This window comes from Pecten maximus, chromosome 6, assembly GCF_902652985.1.
Source record: "Pecten maximus chromosome 6, xPecMax1.1, whole genome shotgun sequence".
Classification (NCBI taxonomy): domain Eukaryota; kingdom Metazoa; phylum Mollusca; class Bivalvia; order Pectinida; family Pectinidae; genus Pecten; species Pecten maximus.
In genome coordinates, this window is record NC_047020.1 from 33,911,573 (window position 1) to 33,928,230 (window position 16,658).

General features: G+C 36.4%; 2 protein-coding genes across 2 annotated transcripts in view; both read left to right on the forward strand.

Annotated features, from left to right (window-relative positions):
- Positions 1-2,831, forward strand: part of LOC117329594 (inverted formin-2-like) — a 53,508-nt gene extending 50,677 nt beyond the window's left edge. Inside the window, 2 exon segments of the mRNA XM_033887608.1 lie at positions 372-456; positions 822-2,831. Coding sequence (XP_033743499.1) covers positions 372-456; positions 822-1,273 — 537 coding nt within the window. The 3' untranslated portion in view covers positions 1,274-2,831.
- A 9,736-nt stretch (positions 2,832-12,567) lies between these two features.
- LOC117330152 lies at positions 12,568-14,280 on the forward strand. Its single transcript, XM_033888372.1, has one exon. It carries the CDS (start codon positions 12,802-12,804, stop codon positions 14,278-14,280), a length of 1,479 nt encoding a protein of 492 aa, XP_033744263.1. The 5' UTR covers positions 12,568-12,801.
- Positions 14,281-16,658: the final 2,378 nt, after the last annotated feature.

Below are 16,658 nucleotides of genomic sequence, written 5' to 3' on the forward strand. Positions count from 1 at the left end.
GATTCAGCTTACCAAGCATTTCGTGTTACATGTTTATAAGTACATAGTTTATTAAAAATTCATACAAAATTTTAAGTTCATTTTTCAATTTTTTTACCACTTTCGCCTATATATTTCTAAATAATGAAATGTACTACAAAATATTTTCCATGATCTTAGTTAGATAGGAAACTTGTTGTGTACGCCATCACTGACGGAATAGAGTAACTGGTGTCTCGCTTCCTTTCCGTCGTCACTGCGAAACGAAAAAAAAATGTCTTCAGTTTAGGTTAATCATGCAATTGTCCAAACAAAAACATGAATTCCTCATTTTTTGCTGTTTTAGTGGTTGTGTCGAATCAAATTTGATTACCATTATATGTTTGTTGTAGGAAAATGAACAAAGACGTATTCAAGAGGAGAAGGCAGAGAGGAGGAAAAAGCAACAAGCCGAAATGATGTCAAACACTAAGCATTGTATGTATTTTATCCTTTTAAAAGAATATAAATAATGATATACCTTACTTATATTATTACTCCAAACACATTTCAAATTATCATTGTTAACTTTAAATAACTGGGACATTGTTTAATTAGTGATGCTGGGTATTAGGTATTGTCTTGGTTATCCGGACATTGTTCTCTTGTGGCTTCACATTTGTATTTAACAATCGCAAGATAAAATGCGTTCCGATTGACAGTAACTTTATTTAGGTTTGTTGACAACAACAAAGAGTCGGTCCCGATAACTGCGTAGTATTTAAATTCTAATGACTACTGATATAGTTGTTCAGCAATGTCATGATTATATGAATGTATTTATATTCCAATTCTATTTGTAGCCAAGAGAAACATTCCAGACCAAGATGATGGCTGCATAATTGACCGACTATTGAATGACATCAAGAAAGGATATAAACTGCGCAAAGCAACAACTCCATTGGCTTCTCCAGTTAAGCGAGACAAAATGGAAACTAAGACAAATAACATTCCACCTTCATCAACATCAACAGAAACTTCAACCCCCGCAAAACTTGAAGCTAGTTCAACTTTAAATGGTGACGTCACAAAATCTACCCTCGATGGATATCAAGTCGGTGATACTGTTAAACGTGATAACATCGAATCCCTATCAAACGGCACAGCAGAACCAACTACCAATGGCGAACATGTACCAGCTTCTGAAACAGAAGAAAACCTTGTAAAGGATGAAGAAACCGCTATGAGAAAAGATACCTTGCCAACTGACAACACATTAGATGTTGAAAACAAGGAATCCGAAACAAATTGTTAACGTTATGGCCAGAGACGCATTTTGATGATATATTTTATTTTGAGAGTGGCGTACTTCCGTATTTGAAAAGCTTATTCATATTACGTTGGAATTTCGTTTGGGAAAAATCTTTTGCTGCAGTCGAGGTATCTTCCAGCATTATTCATCAATGAGGTCAATGTTTATATCACGTCAGATATTGATATGTATCCGTGAATTATTTTTATGTCCTCAAGTTGTAAAATAAACGAATTCCATTTATTCTTAGCATAGAAAGATGCAGTGGGAAAAGCATGGTAAAGGAAAAGAATATTTCCCCAGCACTCAATGCAATACCCTTCACTTGCTTGACTGAATAATACTGAAAGTAATATGCTACGCAAAATTATGTAAATTTTGATATAATGCTTATTATATTTGTATACGGTAAACAACACTATATAATGTTCCGTTTCATCCCTATCAACAATGTTCAACCTAGGGTGTCCTTAGGCGCAATCGTTAAGTTGACCCTAGAGTAGTGCAAGAACATGTTCTTGGTGAATCTCGCCCAAACTACAAGAACACGACCGAAAACGTCATCAGATTTGGACTGCAACTGCATACGAACAAACCGGTTCGTCTGTTTTAATAATTTGTCAGGCCTCGTCTAAAAAAAAACCAGCATCACCAGGTCCGTCCTTACTTCATAAACGAATTACTGGTACAACCTTTAAACGAAAACCGACGTGACCATGCGTGAACGGACACATTTGTTCTTCTTACTCCTACTAAATGTTTAGAATGAAATTGGTTTGACCCAGAAATGATATTCCCGTGAATACTATATCTCGCCCAGGAACGCCCAAGTGTCAAGTGACCATGCAGTGTCTTGGTAACATACAGAATGTATACTAAGACTTGCGCATGAAGCGAACAGATATTTGAGATATAAATTCTGACATGGTTTGCAGTTTCTTAACTTTCTCTTATGGTACACGATTTGTGTATATAGATTATAATTTGTGAAAGTTGCTTGTACATGAGCTTACACAACTTTTTTTCCATAAAGAAAAGTGCCTGCTTAACATCAATAACTGCTTGTTTTCATGTATTAATATTTACGGTATTGTTACAAATTGCTGCATATTGAGTTTACCGTGCTGTTTTAAAGTAAAAAAGAAGACTTGTTTACGGGTCTTAGTTTAAAGCAGAAAGCATTTACAATTATGTAGCTTGATAAGAAAAGAATGGATAAGTTTACTCAATTTAATCATACAGACTAACATCTTTACAACATTTGTTATAATAATGTTTAAACGAGTATAACAATAAATGGAACGTATGAGTGTTTATTGAAAGACAGTAATTATACAATTCATAGTTACCGGTATTGTGTATTTTACGAGCTTATGAGCATGCGATTATTACTTATTCAAAAACAGATCAAAATGATTTAATTTAACATAATATCCTGTGACGAGTATATCAAAGTTGTCCTGTTTATTATAAATAAACATGTATGATGTTTACATGACTACAGCTTGCCTTATGTATTATACACCGTGAAAGAAATCAAAATAAATAACATTTCTTGTAATGTATTGTTGTTTTACTATTTAACTCATACATACCGTAGTAATTTATATAAATATGAGATAAATCTTCAATTAAATCAACCTGCATTGTATATATATATATATAAAACTACATTATATATTGACTCTATCGCCTCGTATCATTTATTTGAGAACAAAATGGCTTCCCAAACATATGTTTAACTCCGTGTACAATGTTTTTGCCCCGTTTGAGGCCCAGAAATATTTTGAAAACAATATATATCACCGATTTTAAAATATACCCTTAAAAGACGATTTATTTTCTTGATCACTGATGCACTAAAGGCTTATTTTCAGAACTGGCTCATTTTAGTATTGGCTTATTTTCAAATAATGCTAACTTTCGGTGGTTTGTATACGATAATCAAATCAGTAATGGCTTATTTGTCAAGACTTTTATTAGGCGTAATTTCATTGTTAGAGTTACTTCCCTTTGATGTTTATAGAAAACCGATTTCTTATCCGTTATTGCCACCTCCCGACTTATTACCGACGTTTTGGTAAAATCTACGATGGCTTAGTTTGTTCACGAAGTGCGTAGACCGTTAGTCATTATGTACAATATATTAGTTGTATATTTTATGTATGCTCCACATAAAACTAAAACCAATGATTGAATTGAAAAGCCCATCTTAGGCAAGATAATCTATTATAGAAACATAATAATCATTATCATCAGAAATATATTGAAAAGTTCATCATAAGATGGCTAATTCCACATCAGTATTAGATAAAAATACGAATTCTTAAAAGAATTTTATAACAATGTATATGACAGTTTACACCCTTAGGTGGGTATTCAACAGAATTACGTCACACAGCAAACAAGGCTTGTACAGGTACAGGTTAAACGCATCAAACCCCCGTGCAATGAATGAGAAGATAGGGAACTCTGCGCGTCAAGTGTTAAAATGATATGTACTTACGAGCTTTCAGTTTTGGGGCATGTCCATTCTTGTTTTTTAGTTTTATATACTATTTGATTTAATCAATTGCGGATAAAATGTATCAAATTATACAAGCGCGCGAAGGGGCTATACTGTGGGAGGAAACCGGAGTACCCTGAGGAAATCCACATGCTCGTGCAGGTGACCTATATATTCACGCTCCAATCGGGAAAAAAGCATGGTCACCTAAATGAAATGAGAGAGTGTTTATCACTGAGCAACAACGTACAAGATATTTTCCCGGGTCTTAGGAAATGTCGTTTTTTAGTGCTTTTTTGTTAAAGGTGTCGATGCCATCACAAGAATTTCCTTTATAAATATACGAAGACATTATCTTCATTAGGAGTACCCATACAGTAAATTGGAAATGAAATCAATGAAGCTGCAATATATAAACGGGCAAATTTATTTTGTTTTTAAGAAATATATAAAATACAGTGTACTGATCAGATGACCTATCCCCAATCTTCACTTGTCTTACTTGTCATGCTGTGGAAACTGAAGTACCGAGAAGTACTTAAAACACTTGTTATGTCGTGTGAGATGCGTTGAATCACCGAGACCGGAATTGATGGTCAGGTCGTTGTCAGTGATGTAATACACTGGTGGGCATGTACGTAGATGTTTAGGCCGGTCGGTATACTATTCATTTACATTACGATGGCAAGTCCGTTGATATGTTTGAGTCTCTTTTGTTTGGGGAGTGTTGCACTCACCAAAGCATTCGCTTGGACAACCGCAAAGGTATCTCCTGTCCGGACAACATGGCAACAAGGACTGAACGACCCGAAATGCCATTTATTTGGCCGGGAATTGGTTGATAACAGAATTGAAGATATCCGGGTTGAAGGGGTAACAGCCCATGAAGGCTTGTCCGACCAGTATTGGATAGGAGCACACGTCAAATACACAAAATGGATTAGACTAACTGGCTGTTACAAAACAAATGTTCAGGACAATACTTCGAATCTGAGTGGTCTAAGCGTCACAGAGTGTTACAACTTCTGTGGTGGGACAAGCTTTGGATTATCAAGTGAGCGTTGTGTGTGTTTGAATTCCCGTCGAAATGTGATATCTAGGTATTGTATGGCCTCACCATGCCCAGTACATACCGATGAGTTTTGTGGTAATGATGGGATAAATCCGCTACGAATTTGTCTTTGCATATACGAAGTCATTGACTTACCAAGTGATAATGAAATCGGAAACTGCAAGACGATAACATTTGACGTTCGCGTTAGACAACCGCCACTAGTGACAACACATTGTAGCGAAGAACATAATTTTCTTTGCAACAAATATTTTGGCGGTTTTTTTCCGGGCACTAAGGCAACTAATTGGAGTGAGGCAGGGTTTGCTTGTCATCGTGAGGAAAATAAAAAATTATATAGCGGAAAATATCGAAGAAGGTCTAAGAAATATTCCGGAAGTTACTGGGTTAGTGTATTTCGTAAACAAACACTGAGTTGGGGAAACGACACCCCACAAGGAACGGAATTCGATTGTTTGGCAGTGTCTGTTAACACAGATGGAACACTGAACCCGTTTGTTAGAAAATGTTATTCCAAACTACCCTTGTTGTGTGATGAACCAGAAGAAAATCAATCTACAGATGACAACAACGTTTCGATTCCTGCAAATAAAGGAGAGAGTCAGTCGTCAAGCGCTGTTGAACCAGAGAAAATCAGCGTCTTCTCACTGTTTATCGGAGTAGCGTGTGGCATACTAGTCACAGTATTGACTCTTATCATCTCTGTAATTATATACAGATACAGGAAGAAGAGGATTGTAGCCCAGGCCTCTCAGAACAGACGACCGGAAGTGGATATACCCGAATCACTTGGAGTACATTATGAACATCTCAGACCAGAAAATCGGGAGGGTAACATTTACGATGTTTGTGGACACTCCTCTGTCTCCTACGACCATATGTCAGCACCAGGGTGTAGTGGTCAATATCAAGAGACATAAACTGTTGTATTTGTGTAGGTATTCCAATATCTTAAAGTATGTTAAGTAAATTCCAGTTAATGTAAGGATATAAGGAATGTTTGACAAGTGTGTACTGTAAAGATGTTCAATAAAACGGGATTACTATTTCGTGGTTGCTTCAGTCGGACCTAGTTCGTGGGTATCAACTTTCCCACAACTACGCCTTGTAAACTTGAAAAAATTACACTTTTGTAGATTTCAGTATGTATATAGATAGTTGCTTATATTATTTTCGAGCTATATAGATCCACCACGAATATTTCCAAATATGCAGGACCAATAATGAGCATATTTTATTGCACGTTTTTGTCCATAATAAATCATTAAATAGTTGTATACTTTTTAAAGATGAATTTTGCTGCTACAAGTTCAGTATCGATTGAAATTAACATATTTTTTTATTCTTTTTTTTTTTTTTTCATTCCGTTAGCAGTAAGAAATTAATCGTAAGCAATACATTATTAATTGGTCTCCTGATCGGCTTGCATCTTTCTCGATTTTGTACTGTACAGATGATACATAATTAATTTGAGCGACTCACGTTATCGACAAATATCAGATATGGTCCAATTTTCCTCAATTAGCATTGTCTTAGGAATAAAGATTTTGAAACATTGACGTGACGTGTCTGTTTTTAGAAATATGAGTCAATATTGGGTTTACCACTGCAAAGCCATTGTGACGTCACAATGTCACATTATAAATTTCCTTTCATCAATACGAATATAACACAAATACAGACTTTGGTTAGGGCAATCCATGGTTTTAGGGTCTTACCTGGACAATATTTATCTCGACCGCTAGGTCAGGTCCGTAAAACTATGGATGGCCCGAAACTAACGTCTTCATTTACTTTATTATATGATTTCAACTTATTCATCCTTAAAAAGGGTGAAAAATAAATATTTCAGCAATATATAAAATTCATGTCAGCATTATTAAAAGAATCAGGGAAATATTGTCAGAATTGCTTGTTATTTAAATCTTCTGGTTGTAAATGATAATGGACCCACGTATGGTTCCCTGTTCCCCTGTCGAATATAGAATATTGTTATCGACCTGGGCTTTATCGTACGACTCAAAATGTTCGTCCACAGCTTCTCTTTTTTTTTTTTTGAGATATTCGCGTTGAAGACGAATGTGGCAAGCAGTAGCCTTTTTAGTGTTGATGGAGTCCTTCCAATCACGAATCCTTTCCTGATAAATCGGCGCTTAAGTTGTTTTGACTCGTTGTCTGCTTGTGTTTACAAGCAATGCGGTAAAATAAACGGAATAATTTGATTGGTCGAAAATATCTAAGCACAGATCACACAGTTTCTATTTCAGTAGAAGTTAATATAACATTCGACGAAACGTTATATTGACTTGTCAGTGATGCTATAAGGTATTTCTAAGGATATAATTGAGTCTTGTGATCTCATTTAGACCAATGACCAATAGTGTTAAATACAAATCATATTATATAAATATATCATTGGTGTCAGAATATTCGACACGAGGTACTGGTAATCGACTGATGTTCTAGATCTATTGCACGAGGCCGCGAAGGCCTCGTCCAATAGAACAGCGGTCGATTACCAGTGCCGAGGGTAAAATATTCTTAACTATTGCACAGACACCCATGATCTACTTGTTTTATTATATAATCACAAGAACACAGTTAGAATTATTGACATCTCGACTTTCCTGTAGGCCTATAAATCACTATGACTATCGTCAGCAGTGTTGACATCTGAGTGACTTAGACGCTTGAAAGGGTAGGGCAAAATTCTGAAACGTCATAGGTGTTCAATAATTCGCACGTGACCAAATTCCAAAGCGTCACAGGTGTTCAATAGTTCGCACGTGACCGTGCAATCATCATTTTAGCCGTGTAATAGTTCAAAATATAGCTTATGTATATAGTTAGAGAAAATCAAACGCACTATGTAATAAAATAAAATAATCCCAGCCTTTCGCAAAGATGTTTCATTACTACTATTAGAATTATGTACCTATGATTCGGTCAGTATGGTGTTACAACTACCTGCCCTGCAGGGCAGGGCGTAGGAATTGTACCTGCTGCCCCCATTGCATGATCGTAAGAGGTGACTGAATTTGTGATCTTATCTTTTCTCTTCTTTCTTACAAACTTTCTTCTTCCTAATGTCTCCCTTGACAATGCCTCACTTTTGGCCTTTAGTTGAGCGTTCGCCCCTGTGAGGAAGGCTTTGGGTTCTGTCACCTGGCCGAGACATACCAGAGTCTTTAAAAATGGTAGTTGCTACTCCTGCTTAGCGCTCAGCATATTAGGAGTGGGGCGACTGGTTCACCCGTTGTCAGTATAATGTGACCGGGTGGGGTGTGCTGCTGGGTGTCTTCGGCAGTATGCTCCAGTGAGGTAGCACTATAAATCGGCAAAAGTCCCGGCCTCCCACAAGGAGACTTCACACAAACATACCGCAGCCTCCCAAAAACACATACGCACTCACCACACGCATACATGTCGCACGCACGGGAGGCCGTCCTTAAATGTTAGCTGTTGATAGGACGTTAAACAAAATAAACCAAACCAAACCAAAGTTACAACTACCTGGTACAGTCTGAATATTCTACTAAGTCGGCATTACACCATATTGGTCTCACTGAAGGTCCATAATTGATAATTCCGGTGAATGAACTAGTCTTATCGCCAAAGTTTTTAAGTATTGTGCATATCTCTACAAGATACATCCTACTAGTCCCTCTCTCAGAAAATTTATTGATTTCACACGTTCAGCCTGCTAAAGTAAATCAAAATCTAATGATAATGCTGTTTTAACACAATAAAATATGGATGTAACAGAGGTTTATGACAAATCTGTTTTTCTTTATTTTGTTTTTTGTTTTTGATTTTTGTTGTTTTTTGTTTTTTTGTTTTTTGCCTCTACTTCAAAATCAAAATGTCTTCCAGGAAATCTGCCCTGAAAAAATATTGATCTGAATTTGGCCTGAAATTTATTTGAATTCGATCGGAATTTCACCGGGAAAAAACTTTTATGTCCGATTCGGATAAAAAGATTTACCTGAAATTGACCCGAATTTGACCTTATTTTCAATTGACTATTTTGTTCTATTCAGATCTAATAATTTTCACATGGAATTGACCTGTGTTGACATGAAGACAATTTGCCTGTGTAGGGATCGAATTTGGGACCTCTGGCTTACTAGCTTACGATCTATCAAAAGGGAAGCTCTTTCTTGCCAAGCGGTATATTGGGGCTATTAATTACAAAGATAACATACTCCCCCTCCAGGTAAAAAAAAAACTCGTCCTCGATTTCCCGGGGTAACAACGATGCATGTGAACAAAGGCTATTTTCTCCTGAGTGTATGCAAGCGCGGGCGCCAATTTAACATTCAGTTCTTCTGTTAGGAATGGAACACCAGAATTCTGGCTTACTGACAGATAGCGATATCACGGTTAGTTGTATGAGCATTAAAAACAAAATGAATATGTATCATCGTAACCCTCTCTCCTTGCCTTCCGTGCAATAAGGAAGGAAGTGGCATATACACAGGGACAAAAGTATCTGCTGATTAAAATACACTCCGGACGAACTACGGCGAAGATCTACTTCCTGTACTGACACTAATCACTATTACGCAGAAAGGGTCAAAACGTACGTCAAATAGAAATGCTTCTTCCACCCCAAGAGTCAGATTTCATTTGAGAGACGAAACATATTCTCAACGGTCTACTGAAAGCCCTGCATTGAATACTTTAATATATGGTATTGCGGATAAATGTTGATACCTGTAAGGTGCTCTTCAATTCTCATGACACTGTCAATCACCTGATGTTGTCCTACATCAAGCAAAAGGAAACTACATAGAAAGAAATGGAAATGATAACGCCTTTACGGTTTGCACAGTTCGACACTTCATATTCACTGACACTAGTGGGTTAAATGGGTTATCAAAAACACGACAAAACATCTGGATTTGTTTGCTTATAGGCGTTTTTACCTTATCTGCATCACATCATAATGATATCTACATTACGTATAGCATTATAGCAAATACGGTGTGAATTGGTTACTGGTATTGACATAACTTCCGGTTAGTTCTACAAACATTAAACATATGGCGTGTTGTTAGTTAGTACCTAATTGATCACAATACTACGAGGACTTATAAGAAGCTGTGTCGGTATAAAGGTGACTATAAGCGGCATAGACTATAATGGGAACAGGCTATAACAATTTCCTAATCCTAATGGGGAACACGCGGATTATCTTTTTTGTTTTTTTATTAATTTATTCTTGTTTATTCTTAATTCATCCATTTGACTCCATCTCTTCTTATAACTTAGCCAACAGAGACGGCTGACCCCATACGCAGTGTTATAATGGCGATGATTTACTGTAACGATTTTACACTTGATTTTATCTTTTTTGAGGGAGAATTACTTTTTTATTCTTTCTTTCTTTTTTTCCTCTGTTTTCCCCCCATATTGTTGGTTATCCAACAATTTAGGTCCCGCTACAAACGGAGTTTACATGTCGCAGTTGATTCGATCTTCAAGTTTTTGTTCCTAATATCAATGTCTGCATGGTGGTGTCAACTGATGCTGTAATAAAAGGGTAGAGAGAAATAGTCCATTTACTTGTGGTATGAAGATCGCCTTGTCTCATGTTCATCTATGCATATTAACTATCACGGCTCTCATTAAGGAAGTAATACAAGCTTAGATATGACTTGGACTTACATGTCGGATGTGGTTGATGAATCAGAAGGCGCTCCCGGAACACCTGGTTCTATTCCCATTTTACTATTTATAGATTGTGCGGGTTCATTGTTTTCTTGTTCGTTTATTTAAGGATTGAATAAAGTTATGTTGAGGTGAATGGGGGTATAAACCTCAATAGGTCTTGAGACAAATTTATTATGAACTGCTCTCTCGCAGTTCATAATAAATTTGTCTCAAGACCTATTGAGGTTCATACCCCCATACACCTCAACATAACTTTATTCAATCCTTATATTTATATATTTTTGATATTTTGTACAATATTTTGTCTTTGACAAATAGGGACTTGTGCAAGTCTACCACAGAACTTACCGAAATGTACGTCATCACTCTTCGTCTACATATGGTTAATACTTTCAGGATTTCTTTCGTGAACAAACTTAATAGCGAATTAAAACAAATATTACTTTTAAAGGAATTTATTTCATATAAATATGATCACTTTTGAAAAGGAATTAAAAAAAATATAGTCCAAGCTCGAGAAATGTATTCCTACGCCGGACTTGATATAGTTCATTGAAAAATGACTCGAGTTAACTGTGGTAGGTTCATTGAGTCTGAATTGAATGGAAATATAAATATTTACACTTGTCCTACTGAGCTCGATTCAAAAATCGCTATTGGTGTCCTCTTGTTGTGTTTAAACAAAATCCTGAATCGTGATCATTAAGTTTATTTCATTTCCATAGAGATTGTAATATTTATAAGAATCGTGCAAAAGACGCACAATATATAACATTTCCTTCACAACTAAGGGGTTATATAAAGGAGAAAATAACAAAGATGATTAAAATGTAACGTGTACAAATATTAATTTTTGCAATATAGCTTCCTACTGATACCAATAGAAACCTTGTTCTGTTACATGGAATATTTAAACTGTTTTCAGATGACAAGGGAACCATACATCTATGGTAACCTATATTTCAAATGAGTTGTGATTTGACGTAATACTTCTTCTTCATTTAGATACTCGCAGCCATCAATTTCGATGATTATAGTGATTGGCAAATGGCTTGTCGTTGATATATCCTGGTTTAGTGTCCGAAGAAAGTGATTTTGTAAGACATAGACGTGTTCATTCCGAGTGAGCGTAAACAAAGTCTTCAACATCAAACGCATATATCAACATGACATCTGTCATTCTCGTCTATAGTCTTCTCCTTCGCCGCTAAATAATGCAAAGAACAGCAATGGATGTCTTCAACGTTTCTGTGTACTATAGTATCGTTAGAATCACGTTCATCTAATTCAGAAAAGCATGATAGTACTAAAAAATAGAAGGAGAATTCGGTAACAAGCCAACTTCTCGCTTCGGTTGGGCAACTGACGGCGTGTTCGATAACAAGTTCAACACACGTTTCCTCTAATTGCATCGGCGGAAACACCCGATTGCAGGTGTTTTAGTAAGGCCCGGATGTTAAATTTACCTTACTAACTCACAGGACTAAAACCATATATTTTAAAAGTTGCTTGTATACCGAATGATTCAATTATATATATACTAAATATTGCTATATATCAAATATTGTAATATGTCTTTGAATTATTGTATGTATTCCTTCAAACACAAGACTTATTTTGGTCAATGAAGTATGATTATTCAGATTACTCCCTGGGGACCTCGTACCGTGTTGCAAATACTGTAAAGATTTTGAAGGGTTTTGTTTTGCCTTGTATTCGCAGGGCGGAATCAAATAGATAACTTGAAAATTACAAACAAATGTAGAAACTTTCGGTACGTTTGATAAAATTAATGTGAGATCATATCCTGTTTCTTTTAAGCCTCTTGAAGCATCGAATAGTTCAACATTTTGATATAAGTATGGTGGTAGGAACGGTACATTACCACACAGAATATCGGATCTACCTTGACAGGAGGTCTGTCACTTTACATTTACTTACCTGATAACGTAATGCATCAAACGAAAAGGTATACACAAGTACACAGGAAGAATTGGATAATGATAACGTTAGCGGTGTTTGTGAAGCATGACGAAGGAGTTTTGACCTGACTATTCTCAGATAACACTCAACATTCACAGATGGGCAAGATGGATACATTTTATTTAAACACAACAAAAGTATGTTTTCGTTTGTACCTAGGTTTTTTTTTTATCTTATCTCCATCACGTGACTATAGTATCTACATTAAAGTTAAATGTATAGAGAATAGAGTGTAAACTGGTTACTGATATCAACTACATAACTTCCGGGTTGTTCTTCAAATGTTTAACAAATATGGCGTGTTGCTGGCTGGGGCCTTTTGTGATCACCGTTCTAGGAGGACTTGTATGTAGCTGTGATGGCATGGATGTGATAATCAGCGGCTCACACGTAACATGGGAACACGCTAAAACAATGTCTGGATGTAAACTTGCCGGATTGGACAGGAACGGGGTTTTGAACATTAACGATATCACTGTTTTAAATCAGACAGGACCGGCAGAGGCTTGGATCGTTGCACACGTGAATCCGTCTCAGTGGATCAAAATTACGGGATGTTTTAAGAAAAAAAGAAATGTCTTCTCGAAACATTTCCGTCTAAACATATCAAATGAACTTAATCCTGTGGAGACCTGCTTTAGTAAGTGCCTTTCGGATGTGTTTGCTTTGACAAAGTCTGGATGTTATTGTTTAAATAACACAACTTATGATATGAGTGTTCCCTGTCCAGGACATTTATGTGGACAACGTAACAACAGTCTGTGTGGCAGCGACACATGTTTGTGTCGATATAAACAAGTAAGCCCAGATCCAGTTATAGATAACGATGGTGATTGTATGACAGTTCGTAAAAATAACAATAGTTATGACTTCATTTCCCAGAATTGTTCATCTAATCATCATTTCTTGTGTGGTGACAGAAATCAAAAAGAAATTAACGTATATTATGGGGATAATAATAATGCCAATTGGAACCGTGCTCTTTTCGTTTGTGATCACAATGGACAAGTGTTACTGGGATTAAATGATCATAGTGATCAAATACATACCAGGGCAATACAACTACAAAACAACACTTCATATTGGATTGGTATGTTCAGGTTTAAACGTTTCTATTGGGGATATTCCAATCTTGATCAACACCAATGTGTTGCTCTGCATTACAACCCAGATGAGGCGGTATGGCGGTTACTGTTAAGAAACTGTAGTTCCCATTTACCTGTGCTTTGTGATAATTACAAAGAGAATAGACCTGCTTCCTCGGCCGTATCATTTACCTCATCATCGTCACGTTTGACATCTGATCTCAACACTGAAAGTTCCTTATATACAACAACGCATGGCGGTGATATTTCATATGTTCCTAATACCGAGAGATCCATACATACAACGTCACATAGCGGAAATATTACTGATACAGACAGTTCGTCTGATGTTCCACTTCCTCCTATAATCGGCGCTACATCAGGAGTAATACTCATCGTACTCATCACATCGGTTGTATGTGTGATGAAACATCAACGCAAGGGACGAGACGAAGATTCTAAACATAGAGAGTGTGACAGTTTGTCACCTAATTATATAAATGTTGATATTTATCATAAAAATACAATGTATTCAGTTGCATCCGGCTCTGACAACGACCAAACCGAAATTCATAATGATACCAGGGTAGACAACACGTGCAATTCTTCCGCGAATGTTGCATTACATTATGAATCCTTAAGGAAAGGCGATCAGACCGAGAGTAAATACGACACCATCAAGGCATGATATTTTACCCGTTTATACTTTAACTGAAAATAATGATAATAGCAAACAGTTTGATAAAACAAAGGGCAAACCAGCAGACGGAACATTAACAAACCAGAGATTGTGATATTTTGACTGAAATAAATTATGTCATGCGTTTGTCTTTTTGTATGTTTTCACTTCCACATGAAACAATCTGAAACACAAATGCGAACCACGTCCTTTTCTTTCTTTCTTTTTTTTTTTTTTTTTTGAAAAAGAGCTTAGAACAAAACCTGATGAGGTTTTAAAAAACATTGAACAATTCTGAACCGTAATAGAGGAGATCATGCAATCTGTCGTTATGCCTTCTGCTTAACTTTGTGTGCCCGATCTATATTTTGTCACGATGTTGAACATAACGTCATTCTAAGTTTGCGTTACTTTGCGTCAAATATCACGAAAAAGTACCATACTTCGAGCGAGGTGAGAAGCGATACGGATTTTTATGAAACGTAGTCCATAGCACATAATGTAAAATGTCGTTTAAGAAATTCAACTTTGTTAAAATATTAAACGTTAAAGCAGAAAAAGACAGATTGATATCAGTTAAATACCGTCTTTCTAGATCCTTTTTTTCATTGTGTGTACTTGATTTGATTTGTGTATTGTAACTTCATAGTAATGAAATAAAATACTTTTGTTTACTAAAGTAGATAAAATATGTAAATGATTTATTTAATATCATATTGATATTGACTTTGAACTACAGAGAGCTTATTAGCAATCTTCAACGCTTCAAAACTATTGTCTATCAGAACGTTTCACCATTCTCAAACAGCGCACTTCCATTATTCAATTCAAACTTAAGGAATCGTCTCATGTTATGGCAGTATTATTTTTCAGGAAAATAAATCAACGATGAAAATCAATATATGGTCGTGAGAATTGTTCATTTCTTAAATAAAGGAAACTTTGTCGAGTTCGGTGCCAGATTTTTGTAATATCCACGGAAACAAAATTTCCTTTGCTCTTTGACTGCCCTGCAGGTAGGGCGTAAGAATTGTACCTGCTGCCCCCATTGCATGATCGTAAGAGGCGACTAAATTTGGGATCTTATATTTTCTCTTCTTTCTGAACAACTTTCTTTTTCCTAATGTCTCCCTTGACAATGCCTCACTTTTGGCCTTTAGTTGAGCGCCCGCCCCTGTGAGGAAGGCTTTGGGTTCTGTCCCCTGGCCGAGACATACCAGAGTCTCTAAAAATGGTAGTTGCTGCTCCTGCTTAGCGCTCAGCATACAAGGAATGGGACGACTGGTTCGCCCGTTGTCAGTATAATGTGACCGGGTGGGGCGTGCTGCTGGGTGTCTTCGGCAGTATGCTCCAGTGAGGTAGCACTATAAATCGGCAAAAGTTCCGGCCTATCACAAGGAGACTTAACACGAACATACTGCAGCCTCCTAAAACACACATACGCACTCACCACACACATGCATGTTGCACGCACGGGAGGCAGTCCTTAAATGACCTTAGCTGTTAATAGGACGTTAAGCAAAATAAACCAAACCAAACCAAACCTTTGCTCTTTGAAATGAGGTAGAATTCATTGAAGAGCTAATTAAAAAAGTCATTGCCGTGTCCTCCATTTCCCTTTTTGGTATATCGATGATTTGCTTTGTTTTAATAAGAAGGTATTAATAAATTAATATCGATTCTATATTCTTTATCCTACACGGGGATTTAGTTTTTTGCTTATTTATCCTTGGTTCTTTAAATGCATCAATATGATTCCATCTTTTCTTATAACATAAAGATAGACATAGCTGACCCGATAAGCAATGTTATAATGGCGATTAGGTTACTCTTACGAATTTGCACTTGATTTTATCTATTTTGAGTGAGAATTACATGTTGTTGTTTCTTTGTATTATTATTGTTTTTTCCCTCTCCATATTATTGAGTATCCAACTATTTTGATCCTGTTACCTTTGGAAGTTACAGGTCGCGGTTGATTCGATCTTAAAAGTCTTGTTCCAAATATCAGTATTCGCGTGGTGGTGTCAGCTGATGCTGTAGTAAGATGATAGAGAGAAATAGTCCATTTACTTGTGGTATGAAGTTCGCCTTGTCTCATGTTCATCTATGCATCTTAACTATACCGGCTCTCAATACGGAAGTAATACAAACTTTAATTTGACTTAGACTTACATGTCGGATGTGGTTGATGATTCAGAAGGCGCTCCCGAAATACATGGTCCTATTCTCTTTGTACTATTCTTGTTCGTTGATGTACGCTTATCCTACTGAGCTCGATTCAGAAATCGCTATCGGTGTCCTCTTGTTGTGTTAAAGCAAAATCCTGAATTGTGATCATTAAGTTTATTTTATTTCCATAGAGATTATAACATTAATAAGAATCG